The sequence below is a fragment of the Amblyomma maculatum genome, chromosome 1 (genome assembly GCF_055883805.1).
Source record: "Amblyomma maculatum isolate TAMU_Amacu chromosome 1, ASM5588380v1, whole genome shotgun sequence".
In the NCBI taxonomy this organism is placed as follows: Eukaryota; Metazoa; Arthropoda; class Arachnida; order Ixodida; family Ixodidae; genus Amblyomma; species Amblyomma maculatum.
The window spans coordinates 69,650,275-69,673,969 of NC_139344.1; the positions used below are offsets into that span (position 1 = coordinate 69,650,275).

A 23,695-nucleotide genomic window follows, 5' to 3' on the forward strand; every position below is an offset into this window, starting at 1 on the left:
CGAAAAGAAGTGCGTTCTTGCGGACTTATTTGGCACACCAAGGAGCACTTTGAATACCATTCTGAAGAACAAAGCTGTCATCAAGGCACAAGCCCAAGAGAGCTTGCGGACAAGTGCACAGCATCTTCGGCCCCCTGCATTCAGCGATGTGGAAAAGGCGCTCTACAAACAGTTTTTGTACGTCAGAGCTCAAAACATACCGGTGTCAGGACCAATGCTTTAACAAAAAGCGTGATTTTGCCTGTATCCTCCATGCCGAAAACTTCATCACCAGCTCTGGACGGCTGCAAAGGTTCAAGGCATGCTATGACATCGTGGGCAAAACGATCTCTGGCGAAAGTGAGACGTTTAACTGTGAAAGCATCAGAAAGTGGTTGGAAGAAGAGTGGCCGCAAACCCTAGCAGAATATCAGCCCAAGGACATCTTTAATGCGTACGAAACGAGGCCTATTTTGGCAGATGATACCGAGGCATACCCTTGACACACGCGGAGAGGCGTGCCATGGCGTGAAGCAAGGAAAGGCCTGGATCTCAGCTTTTCGCTTGCAGCCAACATGGACAGCACTGTGAAGCTCTGACCCTTCATCATCGGAAGATTTAAAACCCCGAGATGCATGAAGGGGTCGCATAATCCCTGTTGGGTATGCTTCCAACAAGAAATGCTGGATGACGGGTGAGCTTTCCGCGAAGTGGCTGCACGCTTGAGACTGAGAGCTTGTGCGAGAGGGTCGCAAAGTGTGCGCCCTCATTGATAACTGTACCGCACACACCACAGATGTCACACTCAATAACATTGAAGTTCACTTTCTTCAGCCTAACTCTACAGCCAAGCTGCAGCCTTTAGATCAGGGCGTCAGGGTCTTCAAGGCAGTTTACAGGAGGAGACTGATTGACACTCTTCTCTTGAAGCTTCGTATAAAGCAGGACTTGAAGATCGACTTGCTGGGAGCAATCCAAATGCTGCCAACTGCCAATTGCCAACTGCCAACTGCATTCGGCCCGCAGGTTTTGTTCCAGCAAAGTGCATTGAGTGAGGATGGTGACGATCCTGACGAAGCAGAAGCAGAGCTCCGCAAACTCGATGAAGCCTGAAACAATTTTTCGCGTTTTGTTGGTGACATGCCCGCAACAATGACCGTAGAAGACTTTGTAGGTGGCGGCAACATCGCAGCGACCATGGCTGAACTGACTGACGCTGAAATCACTGTGGAAGTCTCTGAACATCCCGCAGGCGAAGCTCAGGCTGACCCTGCAGGCGAGAATATTCCAACTTCACAAGAAGCGCTTTCTGCATCGGATTTACTGCACTGCCACTGCAGTGCTATTGAGGGCAGTGGGTTTGTCCTTGTTGAGTGTTTGCAAACTGTGGAACAGGGCGTGATATGGAACGCAATCAACACAAAAAAGCAGGCCGCGATAACACAGTTCTTTGCGCGTAAATAAATGGACGTAACCCAAGTAAGCACCTTGCTGTGCCTTCTCTGATTGAATTTTGCTGCTCTTGCATGTATCTTCTACGAAATTTTATATTACAAATTATGGATATAGCGAACCATTTTCAGATTTTTAAACTGTTTGTTATAACGAGGTTTCACTGTACAAACAACAATCCAATATATCTGGGAATGACTATGTAGTATATCAAAACTTGCAACTGAAAAATCACTAGCCCTTGTGGCTGCTCTGTAAGTGTGGTTGTGACAAGAATGAACTGAAGCGAGAAAATATTATTAGCATAAAAAAACGAGCATCATGCCCTGCAATGCGACAAGACAACAGATTGTCTCCAGCTGACTTGCAACGTAGCCATCTAGTGACAAACTGAAAGTGGTAAATGTCACACGGGCAAAGATACCTCAGACAAAACAGTTTGCGAACTGTTTTCTTAACAAAACCACTGTAGTGTAACCACATCTACTCAGCCATGCAGCTTAAAGATGAAAAGCAGAGGACGAAAACAGTCAATGAAACACCAGAGGACAACGTGATGTAACAGTTCACAAACACAAAGAGGTGAAAATAGAGAAAGATGAAGCAAGCGCAGACACTCACGTAGAGCAAGTTCTGTACCTTGCTGATGGGACGCTTTCGATCAGGAGGCTTCAAGGATCCTGGGAATGTGTCACTATAGCTTGAACCAGAGCTCAGGTTCCTGCAAAAGTGTTGTACATTTTCTGTACACTGTTTATGACCAAGGCAACATCAATAAAGCAGCATGGTGCAAATGAGAAGATTTCATTTCAAACTTTGCATGAATAGGATCATCAAAGAACATGTGAACAATCAGTTAGGTATTCAACTTCCCTTTTTTTTTTTTTTTTCCAGTTACAGGAGTCATGACATAGCTGTACCATGTATTGCAGTTTTACATTCTAGTAGACACAGTTGACGACCCATTTTTTTGACTTTCTAGGAACTGCAAAAACGCCCGAAAAATCAATTTTGTAGAGGAAATCACTTTACATAAACTGATGTGGTGGAGGAAGGGTCATCAGGCCAGTCTGACGCTTGACGGTCTTGCGCGCAATGCTTATGCAGACATGGTGGCAACCGGCATTTGGTGGCTGTACCGCATCTCGAAGTGAATGTGCTGCCTTGGATAAAGTCCAGACGCAAAAGTGAACCTGCTGCTGTAAGTTCGCTGAACCACCGCATTTTGAGGATGCTTAGTCTTATCTGCTGTGTAGTGAAGCTTCCCCGACATGCGGCAGGGCCACTGCGTCATACTACATACAGGGCCCCGTATTTCTAGCTTAAAATTTGATTTATATAATCAAATTTTCGACCCTCCTTGGAGCCTGAATTAATGGCGTCTCACAATAGATGTTATATGAAGGTCTAGCTATTGGCAGTGGTGCTGTGACAAATGCGAATAAGTCTGAAAAATCGAGCAATCAGTCGCAATGCGTCCGGAATTTCAGGAGCTCATATACATTAGTTGTGTGGAGCATACCATGGTGCCGTGAAATCAAGCATGTCTGAGAAATCAGGTGTCTGAATTTTCAGTCATCAACTGTAATGCCATATCTTATTACATTACTTATGAAGTCTGGCCTCTCTAGACAATGCTTTCATTATTCTGATAATAAATAACTAAAAGTGAGATGGCAAAGATCTTCACAGCTGCTCCCACCAACAGTGACTATCATTTTTAAATGCTTTTCTGACACATCAGAGGCAGGCCAGCAATGGCAGTTTTGATAAGCTGCTGAAACTGCACAAACAGTGCTCACGCCTTTACCTGTAAACATGGCCTTGCTTGTAACCAATCATGACATTCGCTCTACGACAATACCGAGTATATTAGCGAGACGTGCATGCAGACTGTCGTGCAGCGATCTATTTATTGCTCTGCATCCACCTTCGGCACGACAATTGCAATCATCACTGATGGCGACTGCAGCAGCATGGGTGGAGTAGTGAAGGCTGCAATGATGGCAACACATTGGGAACATATTTTGAGAAACTTTTCTCTCCCCCCCCCCCCCCTCCCCCCATAGAAGTCTAGGACGACTTATTGACTTGACACGCCCGTCCGCCTGACAACCTTACTTCCCATTCAGACCATGCACACAAGCAAACAAAGATGTGCATACAGTGACGATGTGTAGCATGGAACCTTGCTTCACTTCATCTAGTGTAGTGGAGGGCACTGTTCTCATTGTTGTCTATATGAAGAAAGCGACGCAGGAATGCCAACGTGGCTGTTGGCCTTTATTTCCCTAGCTCCCTCCCATGCGATAGAATGTGCCGTGAAATCAGGGACTCACAGTTGAGAACAGCGACGATGATGGCGAAGCCACAACTACGTGGACACACTGTCCTCATTACTTATGCTACCTCCACTTTCAGCACAGTTAAAGGCTTTTCCAGTCAGCAGTCTGTGAAATGTTTTGGCGTATGTTCTCTGCATGCCAACAGACAAATTTCGATCTTGCAAAATTCTATTTTTACGGAATGAACTGCAGATTTTACCGATTTCGCTATAATGAAGTTTTACTGCGTTACAAATCTTGGTTGTAATGAACTTTTTATGTTTTTGCTATAATTTGATTTTACTTATTATGTTCAATCAAGGAGCCATTAGATGTTGTATGGCCCAGTGGTCAGTTACATAAATTTTTTTCCATTACTTGCACAACAGGCAAACCCACCTGACATGTCCAGACTCGGAGCTACCATGGCGCGAGTGTGACTGAAGACTTCCATAGCCTGAGCCACGGGAGTGTTGACTGTGGTAGCTTGAATTGCGCGAGTGGCACTGCTCAAAGTCCTCCTCCCGACGAGGCTCGCCTGGATCTGGGCACCCCACGCCACCGTTGCCCCCCTCGGCTTTACACGAAAGAAAAAGAAAACACAGCATGTTAAGGGTCAGTACAGCATACTACATAACTAGTATAGATGCAGCTATGTATAAGCAGAACAGCAGTAACTGTATGATGATTTCATTTTTACTTCTTTACAGCCTTCATAACTGCAATTTACTGTATAAACCATATTATAGGTCGATGCCCTTACCGTGAAGCGAGTAAAAATATAGCGGAGAAGCACATATTTAAGCATCAGCTGTGTCCCTGCATCACCGCAGCTACAATCTCACTCCAAACTTTCAGCAGCGTTGGAAGACGACTCTTTGCTGCTCGCCACCTCCTAGAGTGTGACATCTAGTTCCATTAAGCGTGTTGCTTACGCAGCATTTCTTGCATGCTTGCTTGCTTGCAACCTTGCTTGATTTTGCAGCAAAGGTTGCATGCGAAGAGATGATCTTGTCCATGGCACCACACGCTCTTTTCTGAAACGCCAAACTGCCGCTGAGAGAGCGGCCATTTTGCCGTTTGCTTCGGCGACATCACTTTTTCTGGAAAGCCGCTGTAAACCGCCTCCACATGCCATTATTCATTGCTAAAGAGGCATTTTATTCTCATAGGTCGAATGAAAGACCGCATGCACACGAAGAAAAATGCACTTGGGACGAAAAAAAAAAAAAAAAAATGACAGCAACTGCAAGATGTCGATACGGTTTTCGTTGTCTGTTCCCAAGCAGGCACACTTCTTGTTACCTGACTGTGCCTCAAATTCTGCTTAAGGCCACTGTATAAGGAGACTTTAGCTAGGTTTTTTTTTTTTTTTTGAGAAAAAATTTTGACCTAAATTCCAGTTTATACGGTACATGTAATGTTTCATAAGCTACTGAATCATGCAGCACAGTTGCCACTTCGATTCAGAACGAATGGCAATGCAGGTAGCTTCATGGTGCCCTCTACCACCACTTTTAATAAAGGATTGGGACAAGAGAGAAAGAGAGAAGAGGCCTTAACTCTTAATTGATGCAGTAATGAAATCACCTAAGCAGTCCTCATATAATTTCTCACAAAGTCAGAAAGGTATTCACGAACCGAAGTAGTACTCCTTCATGAAAATGAAGGCCAGCTTCTAGATGTGTCATGCTGGGTTTTATGGCACATAGGCAACTAAGGCCACCATGCACCAAATGTAGTGTTTATTATGTCTGTATGGTTGCAAGATGTTAAAGGCTATTTTTAAAATATTGCCACGTGCCTAGCGCCGCGCGACAGCCGTGTTTGGCGCCGACGACGACGAAGTGGTTGTTGGCACGAGCGGCGCGCTGGTGCTGGACTCTGTGTTGGAATGACAAGCGACCTTATTCTCTGGTCCTCGGCTACGTGTACCTTCACGGCTCCCTGTGACTTCAGTCATGACACTGGTGGAGGTGCCATCGATGATCCCTTCTCCTGCGGACGATCCTACGCGGCCGCCTCTCGTGACCACTCCTGTTCATCGTACCAGCCGACGGCTCCAAGGCTTGCCCCCCCGAGGCCTTCGCTCTTGACGAAGAGACCCTAGCTGTGGTAACACCGCCCGCCCGTACCATGACTGTCCCTTCCACCCCTTCGTCCTGTCTCATCCTTCAGACCCCACGTACCCCTAAACCATTTCACGGTGAGCAGTTTGAAGACGCGGAGGACTGGCTAGCTCACTACAAAAAGGTCGCGACGTTTAACGGCTGGGACGATGCTGCGAAAATGCGGAACGTCTACTTCAGCCTTGAAGACGCTGCTCGGACATGATTTGAGAACCACGAGGCCACATTCTCTACGTGGCCGGCCTTCCGAAGCCAGCTCCTCGGTACGTACGCCAACAGTGACCGCCGAGAGAATGCCGAGCGTGCCCTGACCTCTCGAGTTCAGCGTCAGAATGAAGGGGTCGCAATGTATGTTGAAGACGTCATGCGCCTTTGCCATCGCGCCGACCCATCCATGAGTGAGGAGAAGAAGGTGCTGCACCTGATGCACGGCGTCAAAGAACAGCTTTTTTCCGGCCTCGTGCGGAACCCACCCACCACCGTCGCGGCGTTTCTGGCTGAAGCTGTGATCATGGAGAAACTGAAACAGCGATGCAGCCAGTACGCTCGGCCGCTGAATTCCATCTCCACACTACCGCCGTCTGACCGAACCGACTACAATCCCGGGGCAGATATGAGCTCCCTTCGCGACTTCATTCGCACCGTGGTTCGCGAGGAGCTCCAGCAACTTCATGGATCATTTACTCCTGGTGCGGCTTCCCTGGCCAGCATCATCCGTGAGGAGGTCCAGAACGCACTCACGCCACCGACAAGTACACCGACAGTCGTTCCACCACCACCCCAGAGCCTCACCCAGCGGATGACTTATGCTGATGTCACACGCCGCCCAGCCCTGCTACCTACCCCTCCGCTTTACACGCCGCCACAGGTCGCTATGCACGCTGCGGAACCGCTGCCCCTCTGGGCAGATCGGCACCAGGCGCCCCGGAAGACCGATCTCTGGCGCGCTCCAGATAACCGCCCTCTCTGCTACCACTGTGGCGAGGCAGGTCACCTCTACCAGCAGTGCCCTTATCGTCAGATGGGCCTTAGAGGATTTTTCCCCCGACAGCCCTCGTCCACGGCCTGGTCAGCGGCCTCAGGACATCGCCAAGTACGTCACCCGCCAGCGTAGTCTGCCACATTCTCCTCGTCGCGAATCGCGCTCGCCTTCGCCTCGTCGCTCTTCGCCCTCTGGGCCACGGTATACCACTGGACGCCATGGTTCCTCGAGCCCTCATCGGGAAAACTAGCTCCAGCGACCTTTGGGGGCGAGGCCGCCGCACACCGATTCGCCGTAAAGCTTCCACCGCCGCACCGCTCGATTCGCCCCGACGTCGAACGCCGAATTCCTATCCAGTTTTCGCCGCACAGACCAGATCGCCCCGACGTCGTCCGCATCGCCGACCAGTTATCACCGCCGTGTCGCTTAAATCGCCCCAACGTAGACCACACAACTCCCGCCCAGCTTCCGCCGCCGCACCGCTTGCTTCACGCCGACCTGCCGTCGACGTCGAATTGTCCTAACGCCGACCACCCAACTGCCGTCTAGCTTCCGCCGCCACACCGCTCACTTCACTCCGAACCGACGTTGACAGGCCCTGGTCTTGGCCGGGTCTCCCTTGACATCCCTGTTATCGTCGACACGAAGGAGGTCAGCGCTTTAGTTGATACGGGAGCCGATTATTCTATCCTTAGCGGGCGGCTTACAAGAACACTGAAAAAGGTGATGACGCCATGGAATGGACCAGACATATGGACGGCAGGCGGACATGTGGTTGCACCACTGGGTATGTGTACAGCCCAGGTTACGGTGCGAGGCTGCACATTTGTTGCGACTTTTCTTGTTCTACGCGAATGCTCTCGTGATGTTATTCTTGGCATCGACTTCCTTCGTGAGCCCGGTGCCACTATAGATCTACCGAACTGCTTGGTGACGTTTTCCGCCAAACTGGCCACTGAAAAGCATGAGTACCGCGGGTCCCACTCCACGCTGCGAGTCGCCGATGATAGCCTCACAGTGCCACCACGCGCCAGCATCCTCGCCAGAGTTACTTGTGACGAGCCACATCACGGCCTCCGGGTTGTTGAGCCTAATGTCTCCCTCTCACTCGCCTTGGGAGTTTCTGTGACAAGAGGTCTTTGTTTCCTTCGTGGAAGAGAGACGGAGGTGCTTGTCACCAATATCTCCAATGAACATCGACATCTGTTCCGTGGCACTGTCATTGCTTACGTCGACCATCTGCACGAAGTCGCCGAATGTTTTGCTTCAGAGGAAGCTACGCCTAGCACTGAACCGGATGACGCCGTACACGCTGTCGACATCAATTTTAGCCTTTCCTCCGTTGAAAAGAGACAACTCCAAGATCTATTGCTGGAGTTTCGTGTGTGCTTCACGTCTTCATCTAAAGTGCACCAAACGTCGGTCATTAAACACCGGATCATCACGCATGAAGGCACTCGACCCATCCATCAGCAGCCCTATCGTGTGTCTCCTCGGGAGAGAGACGCTATCCAACAGCAAGTCAAGGAGATGCTCGCTGATGGCGTCATTCAACCTTCAAGCAGCCCATGGTCGTCGCCTGTAGTCCTCGTTAAAAAGAAAGACGGAACACTTCGTTTCTGCGTTGACTATCGGAAACTTAACAGTATGACAAAGAAGGACGTCTATCCGCTGCCACGGATTGACGACTCTCTCGACCGACTTCGCCGAGCCAAGTACTTCTCCTCCATTGATCTCAGGTGTGGTTATTGGCAAATTAAAGTCGATGAGAGGGACCGTGAAAAAACTGCCTTCGTAACACCAAATGGGCTCTACGAATTCCGCGTCCTCCCATTCGGGCTCTGCTGTGCTCCTGCCACCTTCCAGCGGATGATGGACACTGTGCTCACAGGTCTTAAGTGGCAGACATGCCTTGTTTATCTCGACGACGTGATAATTTTTTCACAGACGTTCACGGAACACCTGCGCCGCCTGAGAACTGTTCTCGAAGCCGTCCGACCCGCCAACCTTTCTCTCAAGCCTCAAAAGTGCCACTTCGGGTTCACCGAATTGAAGTTTCTTGGGCACATCGTGAGTGCTGATGGCATCCGAGCTGACCCTGAGAAACTTGCTGCCATTGCTGCCTTTCCCGTCCCTGCCCACAAAAAAGCAGTCCAATGGTTTTTGGGGCTGTGCTCCTATTATCGTCGCTTTATCAAAAACTTTGCACAGATGGCCAGCCCTCTCACTCTCCTGACTCGAGATGACGCATCATTTTCCTGGAGCGCCGAGCAGCAGATGGCTTTTGACGAGTTACGACGCCGGCTCCAGTCACCCCCGATCCTGGCACATTTCGACGATGATGCCGACACAGAGTTACACACGGACGCGAGCAACGTCGGCCTTGGTGCCGTTCTAGTTCAGCACCAAGACAGGGTCGAGAAAGTAATTGCCTACGCCAGCCGTGCACTTTCCCGTGCTGAGTGTAACTATTCCACCACTGAAAAAGAATGTTTGGCGGTAGTATGGGCCGCTGCCAAGTTCCGCCCGTACCTTTATGGCCGACCGTTTCGTGTCATCACTGACCATCACTCTTTGTGTTGGCTGAAAAACTTAAAGGATCCTTGTGGCCGCTTAGCACGTTGGGCACTGCACCTGCAGGAGTTCGATTTCGATGTTATTTATAAGTCTGGCCGGAAGCACACCGATGCTGATAGCCTGTCCCGCGCGCCCTCCTTCGTCAGATGCCACCGACGACGATAGCTTCCTCGGAGCAGTCACTACGTCCGATCTCGCCTCCAAACAGCGTGCCGACGACGAGCTGCGACTGATTATTGACCATCTTGAAGGTGGGCATCCTACAATACCCCAGTATCTTGCTCGGGGGTTGTCGTCGTATTGCCTCTGCAATGGGGTGCTTTATAAGAATTCTACGTCGAGTGCAAAAACGTACCTGCTAGTCATACTGGCTGATCTAAGGCACGAAATCCTCCTGGCCTGCCACGACGAACCAACTTCAGGACATCTTGGCTTTACACGCACCCTAAACCGAGTCCGGCAGAACTATTACTGGCCACATCTTTCTCCGAGCGTTAGACGTTACGTACAGACTTGTCGACAATGCCAGCGGTGAAAAAAACCCACGCTCAAGCCATCCGGTATGTTACAATCTATTGAACCGCCCCTCACACCCTTCGCGCAAGTGGGACTCGACCTTTTAGGCCCATTTCCTTTATCCTCGAACGGACACAAGTGGATCGTAGTCGCCACAGACTACTTGACACGCTACGCTGAAACGAAGGCCCTTGCCCGAGGTACTGCCGGCGAAGTTGCTCGATTCTTTATGAACGACATTGTGCTCAGACACGGTGCACCGTCGACCATCATTACTGACTGGGGAAAGGCGTTTACAGCTCGGCTACTGCGGGACACCTTAACTCTCAGCCATACCGAGCATCGCACAACAACAGCGTATCACCCTCAGACAAATGGATTAACGGAACGACTAAACAAAACTTTGGCGGACACGATCTCAATGTACATCGACGTCGAACATAAAATGTGGAACGAGATCCTGCCGTATGTCACCTTCGCCTAGAATACGGCGCCGCAGGAAACCACGAAGTTTACGCCGTTCCGTCTCGTATATGGCAGAGAAGCCCGCACGATGTTGGACGCGATGCTCCCGTGCGGGGAAGAAGCGGTCGAACCCGATGCCGCCCATTTCGCAGAACAGGCCGAGCAAGCCCGTCAGCTCGCTCGCTTGCACATCAAGGAGCAGCATGCTTCCGACGCTCGACACTATAACCTCCGGCACAGGGAAGTCCAGTGGGTGTGGACCCCCGTGCGCCACAAAGGCTTGAGCGAGAAACTACTCCACCGCTATTTCGGACCCTATAAAGTCCTGCGCCGCTTAAACAGCGTAAATTACGAAGTCATTCCAGATGGAACTGTGACCGTCAGTGTTCGACGCCAGCGGCCTGAAATTGTGCATGTGGTGCGCTTAAAGCCGTACTTTTCGAGTGACTGAGCGCTTCCTGCAAGTGAAACCTTGCGTTATTGTACAGTTCCCCTCACGCCTAATTTTTTTTTTAGTTTCTCCTCTCACCTTGTCATTGGGACAATGTTTTCTTTCACGGGGGGGGGGGGGGGATAATGCCACGTGCCTAGCGCCGCACGACAGCCGTGTTTGGCGCCGACGACGACGAAGCGGTTGTTGGCACGAGCAGCGCGCTTGTGCTGGACTCTGTGTTCGGAACGACAAGCAACCTTATTCTCTGGTCCTCGGCTACGTGTACCTTCACGGCTCCCTGTGACTTCAGTCGTGACAATATTATTACTGGTTCTGCTTTTGTGCTTAAGATACATGGTGTTTTATATTTGATTACTGCCCGTCTTCCCTCCATTGTCCTTATCCAGTGTTTATGGCATACGTTTTCTCTCATTGATCTAAGCTTTTGGATAATTTGAACAATCAACACACACGGATGTGCCATATTGCTATTTTGTGCAACATTCTTTGGTAATGAATAGAAAGGTACAGGGTTGGAAAGTCTGCAACTTTGTCACTCAGCAAGACAACAACCTTGCATGCGGCTCATACTGCAGTTGCTTCACTCGGCCGACTGTGCTGCTGGCGCCACTGATTGTAGAAATACTAAATGTGTTACTGTGCCACTTTGTAATGTTATGAAATATGCTTAACCAATGAGTTACCAGTGCACTGTGTTTTAGGAGAAGGCTAGCAACTGCAGTCAGCATATACAGACAAACCCAAATATATGAACTCGAGTAAAGCACACTGCGCCATATAGTGAACACCCCGAAGTTCTTCTGCCATTATGCATGTAAAATGTAATGTTTATAACAAACTAAACACTGAATATATTAAGCTCTGAGCACGCATGATTGGTCATCAAAAGTTCGCCAATGCACTTGCGCCAAGCTGCCTGCCAGTGCTTCCATGAAATGTTGTTGTTGCGACTGTAGGAACTAGGACAATAAAATGTATGTGTCTGCCAAGTGGCTTTTAAACTCTGTGCCTTCTGCCAGCCTTGCTCTGCACCATTCTTATTTGGCAGCTGCCTACCACGTGATCAAGTACGTGTGAACAGCTCCGGGTCTTTCATGCCTCGGGTGACTAAAGGAGAAGGCAGCCTGAAAAATTTGTCCGCGACACCTCCTTCGTGCTTTCTTTCCTTGCATTTGCGTGTCAAGCTACTGTGCTGCTCACATGACTTAGGCCGTAGCTATGTTGCAGACGTTTTGACAACATAACGCAGCAGCAAGCTCTGCCACTTTCTGAAAAGCTTGAGACAATTTGCTGTGTCGAGCGTGGCGAAAAAAAGTCAGACAATGCAGCATTTCAAAATTCGGAGGAGTACGCTGAGCACCATCCTGAAAAACAAGTCTGCCATAAGAGACAATGTAAAGGATCGCCTAAAAGCTGATGGCTATTGGCTCCGCAAGCCGGGTTATGACAAAGTAGAGAAAGCCAAGAAATAAGCAGTAATTGCTGGATGTCCGCGGACGAAATCTGCCCGTCTATAGCCCCATGCTGCAACAAAAGGCAAAAGATTTTGCCTGCATCCTGGATGTCGAGGGGTTTAAGGCAGGAGGCGAGAGCCACGTCGTGGATACAGAAGGCATTGAGAAGCGGGTGCCGGACATATGACATGGTGTGAAGGAAAGGTACGAGCCATGAACATTTTTAACACATACGAAACTGCCTTGTTTTGGTAGCTACTGCCAAGTAGGATGCTGGGGATCAAGAATGAGAAGTGTCACGAAGGCAAAATGAACGAGGCCCGAGTTACTGTTCTTCTTACGACGAACATGGACGGGTTCGCAAAGTTGCGACCACTTGTCATTGGCAAGTTCAAATCTCCAATGTGCCTGTGAGGGTGCACCAGTGACATAACTCTCGAATTCAAAGGCCTGGATGACCAGAATGTTGTTCAAAGCTTGGCTGCGGGATTGGGATGAACTTTCGACATACGGATACAATATTTGCCTTCTCCCTGACAACTGCTCCGCGCACCACTGCAGCGTCTCACTAAGAAACATCGAGTTCTGCTTCTTGCCACAGAATAACACAGCGGTTTTACAGCCCCTTGATCAAGAAATCATACGAGCATTCAAGCTAGGCTTCTGGAGCGAGTCGTTGAGCGCTTGCTGGTGAAATTACGGGCGAATGACGAGCTGAAGATCAATTTGCAGGCGCAATCAAAATAATCAGCCATGCCAGGTAAGGTGTGATTGAAGGCACAATCAGGAGCACTTTCTACCATGCTGGATTATGTTACGAGGGTGCAGAAGTTGAGAATGCAGTGCGACAGCGATACTGCCATGATTTCGGAAAGAACTCGCCGATACGCCGATGCCCTGCCAGAAAAAATTGCCTTTGAGGACTTTTTGACAGTCGACGATGACGTTGCTGTCAGGCGAGCCCGCTCGACTCGTAGTATTGAGAAGAAAATCACTGCCTACTGCAATTAGGCGTACATTTCTCTGCAATAAGTTTTTATTGGAATGGGTTATTCATGGTGAGTGGCATATGTTTCATTTGTTACTGCAGTTACGATCAACTGTTCTATAACGAATTATAACAAATTTATAGCGAACTTGATGCTGAAGTTTGTTATACAGTCGAACCCGGTTATATCGAACCCGGATATATTGAATTTTGGTGAACTCGCGGAATATCCCCTTGAAAATCGCATGTAAAAGTATAGGAAAGTCGTGTCATATATCGAACTCAATTTCACCGGTCGTTCGATATATCGAACTCCGCACCACGCACTGGAAAGTGGGCCTTCCCCAAAGACGATCGCATCACCCTTGGCCGTTTGCGGCGTGACGTTTTCAAGCCACGCGCAGAAGGAATGAGGGGACAGTTCGGCGACGGCTGCTCTGGGCAGCGCTGCGCCCATTCCCCAAAGGTGCGCGCATCTGCAGTTATCGTTTCCCGCGCGCCAGCACATGACTTTTGCAAGCCATGTGCGTGGGTGTGCCCATTCTTTTGCCGAGCTATCTCTCTTCTTCAGCACGCGCTACGCATGCGCCAAGTCAGCTCAGCCCGTTTTCAGACAGACATCAGATGCTTTAGTGCATGGAGAAGGTTTAGCGTGTGTTGCGAACCCTCTGCGCGCGGCGGCTGACGTGGCTCTCTCTTTTTTTTTTTTTTTGCGAGAGTCATCTATTCTTATCGGTGGGCTGTACGCGCGGCGTAGCCTAAGATATGACGGCTGTGGGTGTTAAGAAGCAGCAGGGCTTTTTTTTTTTTTTGGCGGGAGTCGTTTATCCTTGCATGTATGAATTACGAACGCCCACGGCCAGCTGCTGCGATCATGATACCCGCTCTAAGCGCGGCGTGATAAATCTAACCAGGCTCGTGCAATCAAGCCATCACGGGCACTCTGCCAAGCTCCTGCGGTGACGAGCACTCTGCCCGTCACCGCAGGAGCTATCAAAAGAAACGCGCCCTGACGTTATCGCTGCGCAGCATCTTGGCACGCTGCCAAGAAATGAGCTGTGGATGAGAGGACCGAAACGAAGTGATGCGCGCCATCGACATGCAAGCAAAAACGCTTGCGATTTCTGATTTCTGCCGCGGCGACACAGAAACCTTGTTTAGAGCTGCCGCGGTGGCTCGAGCAGCGCAAGGGACGCAGTTCTAAGTTTGAAAATTTTCGCTCTGTCGCTGCCAAGGTCTATGTACAACTGGTCGCGCAATTTGGAAGAAAACGCGTGCAGCTGCCTACTGCCAGCGGCATCAACTCGATGATGAGGGCTCCTGCGAACTGTGAGGCAAATTACTAGCGCACAGAAAATAAGATCTGCCAGAACTCCAAAGAACTAGAAAGTAAACATAATATTCGCGCTTAGGAATGAATGCAGTTTTTGTTTCTTGCGTAAGAAAAAAATGTGTCACATTTATAATAATATTTTAACTTGTTTCTAGTGGCCTCTCTTGGCCACTTATTATCCGCTGCGTAGTTGCCCAAAGATCAGATATGGCTCAGACCAAAGCTTTTTTTCATCCGCGGAATGGGTTCGTCATCGGCCCCGGTTCAACGTTCATCGTTGCGTGCTGCGTACAGAGTGGGTTATCTGTAACAAACAGTCAGCATTTCATTCTGCTGGTTCTGGTAGAGCTTTACAGCAAGGCAAAGACAGTGTGTGCTCGATGAGAAACTGATTGCTGCTGCATGTGCGCATTTCTGGACGATGGGACAATGCTGCGTCACAGCTCGGCGGCTCGGCTCGGCCACCCAGGCACGTCGCAAAAGTGGTGGCTTCTTTTACGGATACACATCTGCATGAGCGGCGTATCGCTGCATGTTTTAATTGAGCGGTGAAGGTGAGATTTTATTGCCCCCAAGACGCGTGTCGCATTGCTCAAAGCCTTCCGTTCCGTTCCATTTGCTGCGTGTTTTGCTTACTGCGTCGTATTACTGCACCAACGTTCGCTGAACGTGCTTTAGCTGTTATTACAGTGATGTTCAGGTGCAGCGGTGGCGTAGCAGTAGAACATCCGCCTCGCATGCAAGAGGACCAGGGTTCAAATTCCGGTGCCGCGCAATTCTCCACCGGATGAAAAAAAAAAAATCCGCGTGCCGATGGAATTGCATAAACAGGTTTGGGGTGCGACCTGATGCCGGTGAACACCTCCGGCAACGCACTCCCTCACCAGAACAGGAGTTGGCCACCCTGGTGCAGTAATTGGCCGCAACCTCGTATGATAAGCTCCATAAAACCCCGGCCCTCAGTCACCAGCGGCTGCGGAACAACTGACCATGGCGGCGGTCAGACCTGTGACGCAGCAGGAGGTGCTAAGAAAGCCTGGCTCCGCTGAACAGGCCGCCATTGGAAACTGACCCTGGCAAAGTTTAACGCTAGAAGGGTTCTAGCGTTAAACGTTGCCAGGGTCAGTTTCCAATGGCGGCCTGTTCAGCGGAGCCAGGCTTTCTTAGCACCCCCTGCTGCTAGTGAAGCTAGTTTAGCAGTGCTGTTAGAGGAACTAGAGGGCATGAAATGGGATATCATAGGGCTTAGTGAGGTTAGGAGGCCGAATGAGGCCTATACTGTACTGAAGGATGGGCATGTACTGTGTTATCGAGGTTTACCAGAGAGGCGACAACTAGGAGTAGGTTTCCTTGTCAATAAGTATATAGCGGGTAATATAGATGAATTCTATAGTATTAATGAGGGTTGCAGGCATCATAATTAGGCTTAATAAGCGGTATAAACTGAAGGTTGCACAGGCCTATGCACCTACATGTAGTTATGATGACCAGGCAGTTGAAAGCTTCTATGAAGATGTAGAATCGGCAATGCGAAAAGTAAAGACGCAGTATACTGTACTAATGGGCGACTTCAATGCCAAGGTAGGGAAAAGAACAGGCAGGAGACAAGGCAGTAGGTGACTATGGTATTGGTTCTAGGAATAGCAGGGGGGAGTTACTAGTTGAGTTTGCAGACCGCAATAACTCACGAATCATGAATACCTTCTTCAGCAAACGGAAGAACCGGAAATGGACATGGAAAAGTCCTAACGGAGAGACTAAAAATGAAATCGACTTCATAAAGTGTTCCACCCCCGCCATTGTGCAGGATGTAGAGGTAATCAGGAAAGTGCGATGCAGTGACCACAGGATGGTGAGGTCCCGAATTAGCCTAAATCTGAAGAAGGAACGCAACAGATTAGTAAGAAAGAAACCCATCAACGAATTAGTGGTGAGGAGGAGGGCAGAAGAGTTCAGGATCTCGCTACAGAATAGGTATTCAGCTCTAACTGAGGATGGCGACATTACCCTAGAGGCAAGGAACAATAATTTCAGAGATATCATTACTGAGTGCGCGGTAGAAGTAGGCGGTAGGATAGTTAGAGAGGATACCGGTAAGCTGTCTAAGGAGACGAAAGATTTGATTAAGAAACGCCAGAGTATGAAAGCTTCCAATTCAACAGACCAGATCGAATTGGCCAAGATATCAAAGCTAATCAATAAGCGCAAGGTGGCCGATTTAAGGAAGTATAACATGGAGAAAATTGAGCATGCTGTAAAGAACGGGGGAAGCCTTAAAGCGGTAAAGAAGAAATTGGGCATAGGCAAAAACCAGATGTATGCGATAAGGGACAAGGCGGGCAACGTCATCACTAATATGGACAAGATAGTCAAAGTAGCCGAGGAGTTCTATACAGATCTCTACAGTAGCCAAAGTAGTCAGGACCGTAATGAGATTGGCGGTAGGGAAAAACGGTCAGACGTTGCACCTGTGACGAAGGACGAGGTCAAGAAAGCACTAGAAACTATGAAAAGGGGGAAATCAGCTGTAGAGGGTCAGATAACTACAGATTTGCTGAATGACGGGGGATATCGTGCTAGAAAAACTGGCCACCCTGTATACGCAGTGCCTGGTGTCATCGACGGTACCGGAACCATGGAAGAATGCAAACATTATCCTCATTCACAAGAAAGGGGACTCTAAGGGCCTTAAAAATTACAGACCAATCAGCTTACTGTCTGTTACGTATAAGGTATTTACTAAGGTAATCGCTAATAGAATTAGGACAACCTTAGACTGCAATCAAGCAAAGGATCAAGCAGGGTTTCGGAAACGGTACTCAACTATTGATCATACCCATACCATCAATCAGGTGATAGAAAAATGCCCGGAATATAACCAGCCCTTATACATGGCATTCATTGATTACGAAAAAGCATTTGACTCAGTTGAAATCTCGGCGGTGATGCAGGCATTGCGAAATCAGGGGGTAGACGAGCCGTACGTGAAAGTGCTGGAAGATATATATAGTGGCTGCACAGCAACCATAGTTCTGCATAAAGAAAGTAACAAAATTCCCATAAATAAAGGTGTAAGGCAAGGAGACACAATCTCCCCAGTACTATTCACAGCTTGTTTAGAGGAAGTATTCAGAGACTTGGAATGGGAGCAGTTAGGGATAAGGGTAGATGGAGAATACCTCAGTAATCTGCGATTTGCTGATGACATTGCCTTGCTAAGCAACTCGGGGGATGAACTGCAAATAATGATTGATGACCTAGACAGGAAAAGTAGAAAGGTAGGCTTGAAAATCAATACGCAGAAGACTAAGGTAATGTTCAACAGCCTCGGGAAGGAACAGCAGTTTACATTAGGTAGCGAAATACTGGAAGTAGTAGGCGAATATGTCTACTTAGGACAGGTAGTAACCGCAGATCCGGTCCATGAAAAGGAAATAACAAGAAGAATAAGATTGGGATGGAGCGCATTTGGCAAGCACTCGCAGATTATGACTAGCAGCTTACCGGTATCGCTCAAGAGGAAAGTATACAACAGTTGCATCTTGCCTGTGCTCACCTATGGGGCTGAAACGTGGAGGCTAACCAAGAGAGTTCTACTTGAGGACAACCCAGAGGGCTATGGAACGAAAAATGGTAGAGGTAACATTAAGAGATAGAAAGCGTACAGAGTGGGTCAGAGAAATAACTCAAGTTACCGACATTCTAGTGGAAATTAAGAAGAAGAAATGGAAATGGGCAGGACATGTAGTGCGAAGAGAGGATAACCGATGGTCGCTGAGGGTAACAAACTGGATTCCAAGGGAAGGAAAGCGTAGCAGGGGGCGGCAGAAAGTTCGGTGGGCGGATGAGATTAAGAAGTTCGCAGGGGTCAAGTGGATGCAGCTAGCACAGAACCGGGTTAAGTGGAGAAATATAGGAGAGGCCTTTGCCCTGCAGCGCGTATAATCAGGCTGATGATGACAGTGATGTTTATTGTCAATGGGATCTTTCTCATGAACATGTTAATGCTTAAGTTGTAAATTTGTAGCCTCACATTGACTCCTCTCAGTGGCAAATGAAGCGCGAGTAAAATAATGGAATCATGAACAGGGCGAGATTTATTGGAGCGAAGCTATATCGTAGATATTTTCACTTCTCAGACGCACTAACTTCTAAATACTAGCAATCCCAATTTGAATTGCTTACCTAAGCTCTTACAGGTTGGCGTTGTAGCGCAAGCGTTAGTTGTTCCGTTCGTTTGTTTGTGTTGTTCTTTGACACTGATATGTACTTTGTTAGCAAGATCTTTTACCCATTTATAATCTGACCGCGCCTCGTTTGGAGACCTACGCTCAGATCATTTTGTTATCACGAGGATTTCATGAAGATCGTGACGAATGAGCGGTGGTTGCTTTCCTACACTTAAAGATTTCATTGTCGTGAAGCGTCTGTGTGCCCCGCCGGGGTGGTGCAGTGGTAAGACGCCCGACTACTGTGCCGGAGTTCCCGGGTTCGAACCCGACTGCGGCGGCTGCGTTTCGATGGAGGCGAAACGAAGTGGCGTCCATGTGCTGTGCGATGTCAGAGCACATTAAAGATCCCCAGGTGGTCAAAATTACTCCGTAGCCCTCACCTACGGCTCCCCTTTAGCTCTTTTGACTTTCACTCCCACCTTCATTCCTTCCCTTACGGCGCGGTTCAGGTGTCCACAGAGCAAGTGTGACAGATACTGCGCCTTTCCCTTCCTGTGAAACAATTATTATTATTATTATGAAGCGTCTGTGTAAGTAATCGTGAATTAATAAAGCCTGGCTTTCTATGCAGCACAGCTTCACTCATTTATGCCCTTAGTGAAATGCTTCAAGCCATGTGATTCTACCATGTGCTTGCCGAATTCACTTGAAGGCCCTTGTTCACAAACGTGCCCGAAGAAATAAGCCCCAGAATGCGTTTACATGACGCGCGACGGAAGACTAGGCTAACGACGACGGAGGCAGAACAATGCTATGATAAGGTGGTTAAAGATGCTGTAACATTTCAGTTAATCTAAAACTTGACAGTATAAATCCATGTCAAGTAAAGTTGGCTGAAAAGTTACGGTGTCCATTTTTCTGCCTTATCCGAGCATCGTTCTGCCTCCGTCGTTGTTGGCCTTGTTTTTCGTTCATAAGCAAAAAGACAATCAAATTCCCCGCCAAAAGTATGTCACTGTGACGTCAGAAACAACGTCACATGTTTGTTGTGCCTCACAGTTCGCAGGGGGCGCTGGGGAACTAAAGCCTCGCTCAGAGTCGACACGCAGGCTTCTGTGGGAGTTACGCTACCATTTGTTGTTCTACCATGTCGCTGCCGCATCTTCGCTGAGATCGCTCAATCGCTTGCATGTGAGCGAGCTGTCCTTAACGTTTTTTTTTTTTTTTTTTTCAAATTCTCGGGTGCAAAACTGGAGGGGGGGGTATATTATGCGAGTGGGTTGACTACGCGACAAATACGGTATTGTTTTTTCGCATCGTAAGTGCCGTCACAAGCCGATTTCTGTATATCGAATTATCGAACTATTTCGCAATCCCCTTCGAGTGGATGGATGGATGGACTAAACTTTAATGTCCAACAGATAAGGTGATCTACCCACCCCCCGACACGCAGGTCAAGGGGCGGGTGCCGCCGCCTCAGAGGCAGGCCGGGAGGTCTTGGGTCCCAGCAGCCTCTTCAGCCAGTTGGACGAGTAGGAGCTGGAGCTCAGGGTCCGAGCTGCGCAGCAGGGTCCCTTCGATTTCAATATATCCGGGTTCGACTGTAAATGAGCTAGGTTAGGGTGAACTACAGTCGACGACCGAATTTTCGGACATGCCCTATATTGTGGACCTCTTCGCAACACCGCCATGAGCCCCAAAGAATCAATGTACTATAAGGACATCTGAAATTTTGGATGCTTGAACCCCCCGCCATCCAATTTTTCTGACTTTTTGACGCGACGGAAGGTCTGAAACCGCAATTGCGTCATACAAAGCCACCATTTTGGCTATCTCCCAGTCTGCATATCATGTCACAGCTTTGGACAACTAGCCGTACCTAGCCGTCACACACCAATTTGGTCTGGCCACACTATGTTTACCAGCACCTCTTCTGGAGTTTCTGGAAGCGCTGTCGATGTCACGACCGTTTAGCTTTTTCATTGCACAGACTCATCGCAGACCACAGGGTGTTTTTTCGCTACGCTGATGCATGGTTTTGCTACGTGCTACGTATTGTGTCAAGTGTGTTCTGCGACGCTAGCCCTAGGTGCTTCGACACTTCGCAAGAGGATTTTGCTTGCCCTCGATGGCCCCCACTCCGTCCTCGTCATCCTCGCCGATGGCATCAAAGCGTGGAAAACAGTACCGTCGGTTAACGATGGAGAAGAAAGCCGCCATTATTAAACAAGTAATGAGCGGCCGATCGCAGGCTCACGTGGGTAAGGAGTTCGGCATTTCAAAGCAAACAGTCTCGGATTTTCTCAAGAACAAGGGCAAGATCCTGGAAGCGGCCGAAAAACATATCTGGTGCCAAAAAAAAAAAGAATGCAAGCTAAGGTGTTCACCCAAAGCTTGAGGAAGCCGTGGCTTAATTCAATGACTGCAAAGCGATTGCCGGACTCGGGCGGCGTCTTGAAAGAAAAACCGGAAAATCTCGCGCTTCAAATGGGCATTGACGATTTTAAGTTTAGTGATGGGTGGCTGCTGAGAAACTTTAAACATCGGAATGACCTCAAGTTCAAGGTGTGCGGTGAGAGCAGCGCCGTCGACAATGCAGTTATTGAGCAGTACCGCAACGAAGAACTGTAGTCTTTGTTACAGCAGTTCTCTGCTGACAATGTTTTCAAATGCGATAAAACTGGCTTATTTTATAAGATGTTGCCGGAAAGAATGCTTGCTTTTGCTGGTGACCCATGCCACGGTAGCAAGCAGAGTAAAAAGCGGCTGACCGTTCTCGTCAACAGCAACATGTCTGGCAGCGAGAAGCTTCCCTTGCCTGTAATCGGGAAATCGAAAAACCTGCGGTGTTAGGGGGGACGCAGGCTTCGAAAGTCGAAAAATCGCGAAAAAGTCGGCTTTTCAAAAAGTACATATCTCGGCTGTATATGTTATAAACTACCTTTCCTATAATTATAAATGCCTAATTCATCGTGGAACTGCTTTAAATTAAATATACAACTGGGCGCGGCAGCCCCAGAGTCGCGAGCGAACGGCAAAAGTACCCAAACTTCGCGCGCGCGCCATTTCTTTGCCGCTGAACCGAACGCCGCCATCTTGGTCTTGTTTTGTTTGTGAATGCTTGCCCTTTTCCATATTGCCTTCGCCGGCGGCGTCCGCGGCGTAGCAGTAGCATGGCTCGCTTGTGATTGGGGGCCTCACAGGGATTGCTGAGCTTCCCGCGTCTCGAATTCGGGCTGTGATTGGACAAAGCACGCGCTAACGCGGTGGCCCCTCCCCGGCGCGTCGTCTGCTCCGGCTGCCTACTGAGCTAGCGTTCTTTGTGCGCTCGCTGAATCGCTTCAAGTTTCACCATTTTGAGATCGCCGTGATCATCGCTCGTTACGAATTCTGGTGGCGTGTTTTGAACGGTTATGTTCACTTTGTGGATTATTGCACGGTCGGCCACGATGCGCACTAAGAAGTTCAAAACGCTGCATACGTCGTCGTTCTGTGAATGCCGTCCGAATCGCGAAATTAGCGAAGGGCGTTGCCAACGGGCGCAGAGACGCTTCTATTAGTGCTGCTTCTGCTACATCACTACTAGGCCGACTGCGCTGCCACTTCCAACTGCGTATCTTTTGAGTCAATGTAAGGAGCCGGCGTTTGAAGCGTGCCTGCTGTACCGACCATATCAACCTCGGCGATCTCGGCCTCCTGTATTGCGTCTGTCATCGCAAGCGATAACGCGTCCGTCAGCGTCGTCCGCTGTTCGCATGAAAATGCACTTTCCGAGGGAATCGGGGAGGTGGAGGCACAACGTGCTGCAGTGAAAAACAAACTTTAGACTTGAAAATGCTGTCTTAAACTTCAAGGGCCATTTTCTCAGAATGAATTTTTTTCATGGTATGGTTGCTTATTCCCGCAGTATTTCTGGAACCGCTAATCGAATTCCCACCTAGTTTTTTTTATTGTGAGCCTGAATAAATTTCCGAGGGCAAGACAAGCTCATTTTTTCAAATTATTGAGTCTGGAATTTATAATAAACAATCAAAATTAGGCTAATGAAAGTCCAATTAGTGGCACTAACCTCAATGCACTGCTAAAATTTTTCGGCAGGGAAATTAAAAAAAAGGGGCTCTGTCTTGCCCTGTGGTATCTATTCAGGAACCTTCATAATGAATTTCATAGTGCCAACACATTTTTCAAGTTCATCAGGCATGGTACAAGGAACCCATGTGAACCATTCTGATATACTTCTCTAACTTGAGTACCAATGTGCGCAGCTCCATGAAACTTTGCAGTTATTCAAATGACTGTGCCATGAGTCTACCCTGAAAATTTCATTCAATTATCTCAAGAAACAACAAAGTTGGTATTCAAAGGTAGCCTCCCCCCTTAAAGGGGCACGAAGCCAACAAAAAGGCATGGGTCACTCAGTAGTTGTTTTGAACGGCTCTTTTTCATGCTTTGATGTTTCGGAAGCCTAATACCCTCGTCCTTGACTGTTTGGATCCCAGAAATATTCGTAAAATGGTACGTCTTTTTCATGCATTAGCTTTTTTCGGACTGCCCGATTTTTCAGACATTTTTGCGTTCCCTAGAGGGTCCGAAAAATCGGTCGTTGACTGTATTTCATATATCGAACAAATTTCGTCAAAACACGCAGTTCACTATAACCGGGTTTGACTGCAATAAAAGGGTGTGTTTTGGCCACTAAGCTCTTGCTCCATTTGCAAGAAGAAAAAAAGAAAAGAAAGAATGCTGCAGATATAAACTGTGCAGCAACACTTGCCATGACTTTGTGTCTTGCTATTTCAAAGGAGAAAACATCACACGTTACTGATAGGGAGGGAATGCAAACCATTCTTTTTGACCGACTACCAACAGC

The 23,695-nt window shown here is 48.6% G+C and overlaps 1 protein-coding gene across 4 annotated transcripts in view; it reads right to left on the minus strand.

Annotated features, from left to right (window-relative positions):
• Nucleotides 1-23,695, minus strand: part of LOC146202755 (EEIG family member 2) — a 59,514-nt gene that overhangs the window by 10,024 nt on the left and 25,795 nt on the right. For 3 of the 4 annotated variants that reach the window (XM_084588311.1, XM_084588310.1, XM_084588309.1), the window contains exons 6-7: nucleotides 4,155-4,332; nucleotides 2,053-2,152 (exon numbers count right to left, since the gene is read on the minus strand). In XM_084588311.1, coding sequence (XP_084444437.1) covers nucleotides 2,053-2,152; nucleotides 4,155-4,332 — 278 coding nt within the window. The remainder of the gene's footprint in view (nucleotides 1-2,052; nucleotides 2,153-4,154; nucleotides 4,333-23,695) is intronic. The other variant, XM_084588312.1, reaches the window with a different exon arrangement.